Source organism: Clupea harengus, chromosome 26, assembly GCF_900700415.2.
Source record: "Clupea harengus chromosome 26, Ch_v2.0.2, whole genome shotgun sequence".
In the NCBI taxonomy this organism is placed as follows: Eukaryota; Metazoa; Chordata; class Actinopteri; order Clupeiformes; family Clupeidae; genus Clupea; species Clupea harengus.
Genome location: NC_045177.1, coordinates 1,066,493 through 1,073,992, shown reverse-complemented (window position 1 = coordinate 1,073,992; position 7,500 = coordinate 1,066,493). Strand labels below are relative to the sequence as shown.

General features: G+C 45.6%; 1 protein-coding gene across 1 annotated transcript in view; it reads left to right on the top strand.

The window, feature by feature from the left end:
- radil (Ras association and DIL domains) overlaps positions 1-7,500 on the top strand; it is a 32,079-nt gene that overhangs the window by 6,868 nt on the left and 17,711 nt on the right. The window contains exons 4-6 of the mRNA XM_042703814.1: positions 1,519-1,829; positions 2,204-2,965; positions 5,631-5,668. Of these exons, the coding sequence (XP_042559748.1) occupies positions 1,519-1,829; positions 2,204-2,965; positions 5,631-5,668 (1,111 nt within the window). The remainder of the gene's footprint in view (positions 1-1,518; positions 1,830-2,203; positions 2,966-5,630; positions 5,669-7,500) is intronic.

Here is a 7,500-nt window from a genome sequence, read left to right as displayed (position 1 = left end):
CATGCTCAGTAACGATGTGATGTGTGTGTGTGTGTGTGTGTGTTTGCACGTGCTCAGTAACGATGTGATGTGTGTTTGCACATGCTCAGTAACGATGTGATGTGTGTGTGTGTGTGTGTGTTTGCACATGCTCAGTAACGATGTGATGTGTGTTTGCACGTGTTAACATACAACGAGACAGCCTGTAACATACAGTCGTCATACACACTGGATATTAGCCTGTTAGCAGATGGAAAACGTATGCTAGGAACCTCGTGGCATCATACAAAACAAGATAATACATTTTTGACTCTGTTAGTGGTTGCTATGGTTAGATACAGTGGTTGCTATGGCTAGATACAGTGGTTGCTATGGTTAGATACAGTGGTTGCTATGGTTACATACAGTGGTTGCTATGGTTAGATAGCTACGTAGCTAAGCAATCAGTAATCAGGTCTTTCTGGTAGAGTGGGCCCTAACCCTTGACCCTAAGTAAAAGGCACAGCAGCACAGCCCGCTTTGAGTTTGACCTTTGACCCTAGACCCTAACCCTTAGTAAAAGGCACAGCACAGCATCACAGCCCGCTTTGAGTTTGCCCAAAGGCACCTAGAGGACTCTCCAACCGTGAGAATCAAGATTCTCTGGTCTGATGAAACCAAAATTGAACTTTTTGGCCTGAATACCAAGCGTCACGTCTGGAGGAAACCAGGCACCACTCGTCACCTGGCTAATACCACCCCTACAGTGAAGCATGGTATGGCTAATACCCAGCCCGAGCCCAAACCTGAATCCAATTGAACATCGGTGGAAAGAGCTGAAAATCCAACCTGACAGAGTTTGCAAGGATATGCCAAGAGGAATGGGAAAAAATCTCTAGAAACAAGTGTGCCAAGCTCACTGCTAACTAAGCGCTCACTGCTAGCTAAGTCAGCGCACTGCTAGCTAAGTTAGCGCACTGCTAGCTAAGTTAGCGCACTGCTAGCTAAAGAGTTAGCTCACTGCTCTCTAAACCTTGGCAGCTCTCCTGAGGTCATTTTTCCTCTTTGGGAAGTTGACAATTTATTCTTCTCATTTTAAAAATCAGCTGGCGGCTGCGTTGCGTACGCCTGGCGGCTGCGTTGCGTTGCAGTGTTGCTGCGTGAAAATCAACAGGTAACGCTGCCGCAACACACACGTAGAGCAGCTAGTGTGAAGTGGGGCTAACTCATGTTTGCTAGCTGATGGTATCCTGTTGTCCACCCCACATGCTAACTCATGCTAACTCATGTTTGCTAGCTGATGGTATCCTGTGGTCCACACCACATGCTAACTTATGTCTGCTAACTCATGTATGCTGTTATCCACGCCACATGCTAACTCATGTATGCTAACTCATGTCTGCTAACTCATGTATGCTATCTGATGGTTGTTACTCTCTATGCATCCGTAAGTCCACTAATATGTAACTCTGCCACAAAGGCCACGGTTCAATCGAACTTCAGAACGCTGAACTGAACTGTGTGTGTGTGTGTGTGTGTGTGTGTGTGTGTGTGTTGCAGATATAAACGCCCAGGCTCGTAAGGTGCAGCGGAATCGTGCTAAAGGAACGATGACCCTCTCCCGCTCCTCGCTCTGCCGGTCTCTCTCCGAGACCAGCCTCACGCTCGTGGGCGGGGCGGGGGAGGAGCCAAAGCGGTACTACTCCACCCTGCCTGGACCAATCAGGGCGCGGTCGGCGCGAGACGGCGGCGCCCGTGACATCATGACAGGAGGCGGGCAGCGGAAGGAGGCGCGGGACGGAGGGGGCGGAGTCAGACACTCTCTCTACCAATCGCCTCACCTCCTTCTGCTTCAGGGCTTCAACAGACAGGTGAGAGTGTGTGTGTGTGTGTGTGTGTGTGTGTGTGTGTGTGTGTGTGAGTGTGTGTGTGTGTGTGTGTGGGTGTGGGTGTGTGTGTGTTTATTCTGTGTGTGTGTTTGTTTAATCTGTGTGTGTTTGTGTGTTTAATGTGTGTGCGTGTGTGTGTGTGTGTGTGTGTTTAATCTGTGTGTGTGTGTGTGTGTGTGTGTTTAATCTGTGTGTGTGTTTAATGTGTGTGTTTAATGTGTGTGTGTGTGTGTGTGTGTTTAATCTGTGTGTGTGTTTAATGTATTTGTATGTGTGTGTGTGTGTGTGTGTGTGTGGGTGTGTGGGTGAGTGTGTGTGTGTGTTTAATCTGTGTGTGTGTGTGTGTGTGTGTGTAGGACTGTCTGGTGTATCTGTTGAACAGAGAGCAGCACACGGTTGGCATGGAGACGGCATCAGCGAGACCCAGCATCTGTCTCTCGTCTCCCGACATCCTCCCTCTCCACTGCCTCATCCGTCGCCACGCCAACCAGCGCCTGATGGTGGAGCCCGTCGCCCATGGCAACGTCCAGGTGAACTTCGCGCGGGCGGAGCGGCCCACGGCCCTTGGCCACGGCGACCTGCTCTCCTTCGGGGCGCACTACATCTTCCTGTACAAGGACCCGCTGGGCGCGGGGCCTCTGCCCACACACACGTTGGCACGGTTACGGGTGCTTGGAGGAGGAGGGGTCACGACAGAGGAGGAGGAGGGGGGCGGAGTCTGCAGAATGTGCGGCTCCTCCTTGAGGGAGCGTCCGCCGTCGTCCAAAAGAAGCAAAGCGAAAACACACACACACACACACACACACACGCCAGCTCAGACACACACGCCAGCTCACACACACACGCCAGCTCACACACACACACACACGCACACACACACGCCGCCACAGCCTCGGGCTCCTCAGCGCAGGCCGGTGCAGCTGGAGTTTGACTCCGCCCACGAGGACGCCCTCCTGCAGCGAATCACGACGCTCGTGGAGCCCGGCGGGGACGAGCACAAGCTAAGCCCCGCCTTCCTGCTGTGCCTCTGCGTGCAGCACTCGGCCAATCACAGCAGCCCTGGGAGCTACGCCACGCTGATGCTGAAGATCGCCCGCCGGATCCAGACCATCGCCTGGGTCAGTGTGTGTGTGTGTGTGTGTGTGAGTGTGTGTGTGTGTGTGTGTGTGTGTGTGTGTGTGTGTGTGTGTCAGTGTGTGTGTGTGTGTGTGTGGGGGGGGGGGGGGTCAGTGTGTGTGTGTGTGTGTGTGTGTGTGTCTGTGTGTGTGTCTGTGTGTGTGTCTGTGTGTGTGTGTGTGTGTGGGTCAGTGTGGGTCAGTGTGTGTGTGTGTGTGTGTGTGTGTGTGTGTGTGTGTGTGGGTCAGTGTGTGTGTGTGTGTGTGTGTGTGTTTGTGTGTGTGTGTGAGAGTGTGTGAGAGTGAGTGTGTGTGTGTGTGTGTGTGTGTGTGTGTGGGTGTGGGTCAGTGTGGGTCAGTGTGTGTGTGTGTGTGTGTGTGTGTGTGTGTGGGTGCGTGTGCGTGTGTGTGTGTGTTAGGGCTGGGCGGTATGACGGTATATACCGTGCAACGGTAGAAATGTGTTTACCGGGAGAGATTTGGCCATACTGTTTCAACCACGGTATACTCTTATTTTGAAATCCAATCGATTTATTTTTAGATAATGACCTCCGAACTATACTTCATCCCTCTTATTATACAGTAACTCGCCAAAACAATAGACATTCCTCCAAAAATACGTCTTTAACGATTTTGTAGCCGTTTTGTGATTTCTGCTGAGAAATGAAATAGAACTCTAAAGTTTCAGGTGTTGCGTAGCAACCCATTACTTCCCGTTACGTTAAATGACCGGACTACTTGCGGAATGATATGAAAGATGGTCAGCGGTCATTACATTTTCGCAGCAGTGAAAATAAAGAAATTACAGACCTGCGAACGTTGGGGTGGCCCATTCAAATCAACGGAACTTTTTTGAACATTCTGAAGAGCCGTATAATACGATACCCAGTACAATTTTCAAGCACATAACCTGCAAGGACTGTCATGCCTACTTGTTGAGTAATCCTCGACTGTTGGGCAAGATTCAATATACTGAAAAATATGGACTGAAAAGTGTCTAGTGTAGGCATTTATTTTTCAGTATTTCAAAGTGAATGAGCTGTGAGAGCACAAGAACAGTGAGCGTCTAGCAGCGATTATCATATACATGTATGTATGTCAACGGCGATTACGGCCAAACCAACGAGATTCTAAGTAATATGGAGACAAAACTTTTTTTGGTACTCCACATAGATCATAAACCCTTGAATATAAAAACGACTCAGTGAAATTGGTTGAGAAATATAAACGCTCTATAGTGCTTTTTATCCAGAAAAACTGCAGCTCCATCATTTACTTGCGTCTTTTTACAGACCAGTCATCACCTCGTCATCACGTTAGCACATCGCAGCAACGGGCTGAGGCGGTCAATGGAGCGTCTATGTATATATGTCTATGTTTAATGGCCAACTTCTTAATTTTTTTATTTTAATATGTGGCCATATAAAGAAAATATCTCATCATTATTGCGTAAACATATGGACACACATTGAAAAGAAAGTTTTAACACTTGAGTTATCTTCTGAAAGTACATTAAAGAACCACTGAAACATAAGCACTGGACTAAATGCCACAGAAAGATTTTTCCTTTTTCTTTTTTTTTTTACATACACTTTGCTTTTATTTTACTATTTAAAGATTCAATGGATACTGGCCACTATTGCTTAGGCCAATAGCCTATTGAGGCAGTATTGTTTCTGCACATTAGTGTTCTTAGGGGTCAATAAATAAATGTCTGTGGACACATTTCGCCACCGCTGAAGTGTCCTCTTTTTCAAAAACCCAAATCTGGTCACACTACGTATAATAAACTGTGATATATACCGTAACCGTGATATCAAATTACAAATACCGTGATAGAAGATTTTGGTCATATCGCCCACCCCTAGTGTGTGTGTGTGTGTGTGTGTGTGCAGTGCTCGTGTATTTATGTGATGTGTGTGTGTGTGTGTGTGTGTTTGTGTGTATTTATGTGTGTGTGTGTGTGTGCAGTGCTCGTGTATTTATGTGTGTGTGTGTGTGTGCACAGTGCTCATGTAATTATCTGATGTGTGTGTGTGTGTGTGTGTGCGCAGTGCTGTTGTATTTATGTGTGTGCGCAGTGCTGTTGTATTTATGTGATGTGTGTGTGTGTGCGCAGTGCTGTTGTATTTATGTGATGTGTGTGTGTGTGTGTGTGTGTGTGTGTGATGTGTATGTATGTGTGTGTGTGTGTGTGTGTGTGTGTGTGTGCTTGTGTGTGTGTGCTCGTGTATTTATGTGTGTGTGTGTGTGTGCACAGTGCTCATGTAATTATCTGATGTGTGTGTGTGTGTGTGTGTGTGTGTGCAGTGCTCGTGTATTTATATGTGTGTGTGTGTGTGTGTGCGCAGTGCTGTTGTATTTATGTGATGTGTGTGTGTGTGTGTGTGTGTGTGTGTGTGTGTGTGATGTGTATGTATGTGTGTGTGTGTGTGTGTGTGTGTGTGTGTGCTTGTGTGTGTGTGCTCGTGTATTTATGTGTGTGTGTGTGTGTGTTTGCACAGTGCTCATGTAATTATCTGATGTGTGTGTGTGTGTGTGTGTGCAGTGCTCGTGTATTTATATGTGTGTGTGTGTGTGTGTGTGGGTGCAGTGCTTGTGTATTTGTGTGTGTGTGTGTGTGTGTGTGTGTGTGCTCGTGTATTTATGTGATGTGTGTGTTTCACAGGAGAAGACGAAGGAACTTGCACAGAAACAAGCTCAGCAGTAAATATCAGTCCTTGTTTATTTGGTCTTTACACGTCCGTGTCTGTGTGTTTGTATGTGTGTGTGTTTGTATGTGTGTGTGTGTGTTTGTGTGTGTGTGTGTATGTATGTGTGTGTATGTATGTGTGTGTGGGTATGTGTGTGTATGTACACTACCGTTCAAAAGTTTGGGGTCACTTAGAAATTTCCTTATTTTTTTTAAAAAAAGCACTGTTTTTTTTCAATGAAGAACTTTAAATTAATCAGAAATACACTCTATACATTGTTAATGTGGTAAATGACTATTCTAGGTGGAAACGTCTGGTTTTTAATGAAATATCTACATAGGTGTATAGAGGCCCATTTCCAGCAACTATCACTCCAGTGTTCTAATGGTACATTGCGTTTGCTAATCGCCTTAGAAGACTACTGGATGATTAGAAAACCCTTGAAAACCCTTGTGCAATTATGTTAGCAAAGCTGAAAACTGAGAGAAGCTAAAAAACTGGCCTTCCTTTGAGCTAGTTGAGTATCTGGAGCATCACATTTGTGGGTTCGATTATACTCTCAAAATGGCCAGAAAAAGAGAACTTCCATGTGAAACTCGCCAGTCTGTTCTTGTTCTTAGAAATGAAGGCTATTCCATGTGAGAAATTGCGAAGAAACTAATAAGGAAGGCTATCACTCCATTTTGCAACGCCATGCCATACCCTGTGGACAGCGCTTGATTGGAGCCAATTTCCTCCTACAACAGGACAATGACCCAAAGCACACCTCCAAATTATGCAAGAAATATTTAGGGAAGAAGCAGGCAGCTGGTATGCTATCTGTAATAGAGTGGCCAGCGCAGATCTCAACCCCATTGAGCTGTTGTGGGAGCAGCTTGACCGTATGGTACGCAAGAAGTGCCCATCAAGCCAATCCAACTTGTGGGAGGTGCTTCAGGAAGCGTGGGGTGAAATTTCTATAGATTACCTCAACAAATGAACAGCTAGAATGCCAAAGGTCTGCAATGCTGTAATTGCTGCAAATGGAGCATTCTTTGACGAAAGCAAAGTTTGATGAACAAAATTAATATTTCAAATAGAAATCATTATTTCTAACCTTGTCAATGTCTTGACTATATTTTCTATTCATTTTGCAACTCATTTGATAAATAAAAGTGTGAGTTTTCATGAAAAACACAAAATTGTCTGGGTGACCCCAAACTTTTGAACGGTAGTGTATGTGTGTGTGTGTGTGCACAGAGCTTGTGTATTAATATGGTGTGTGTGTGTTCACAGTGCTTGTGTATTTATTTGTATGTGTGTGTGTGTGTGTGTGTGCACAGTGCCTGTGAATTTATGTGATGTGTGACTGTGTGTGTGCATGTGTATGTCTGGGAGTGGGTGTGTGTGTGCGTGCGTGCGTGCTTGCGTGTGTGCGTGCGTGTGTAAATGTGTGTGTGCGTGTGTGTGTGTGTGTGAGTGTGTGGTTGATTGCGCGTGTGTCTATGCGTGTGTGTTACGGCCAGCCCCGTGTGTGTTTGTGCGCGTGTGTGTGTTTTGCGCGCGTGTGTGTGTGTGTGTGTGTGTGTGTCTGTGTGTGTGTGTGTGTGTGTCCAGAGATGGGCAAAAATACATCAAATTGTATTTTGATACAAAATACAAAATACCCCTCAAATAAATTTATTAAAATAAAATACAAAATACTGGTGCCAGAAAATGTAACAAAATACATGTATTGTATTTTGTTACATTTTCTGGCACCAGTATTTTGTATTTTATTTTAATAAATTTATTTTTAATAAATTTATACATACGTATTTAAAATATAGGAAATACTTTTTCTGGATTTTCCGTTTTCTCACAGTT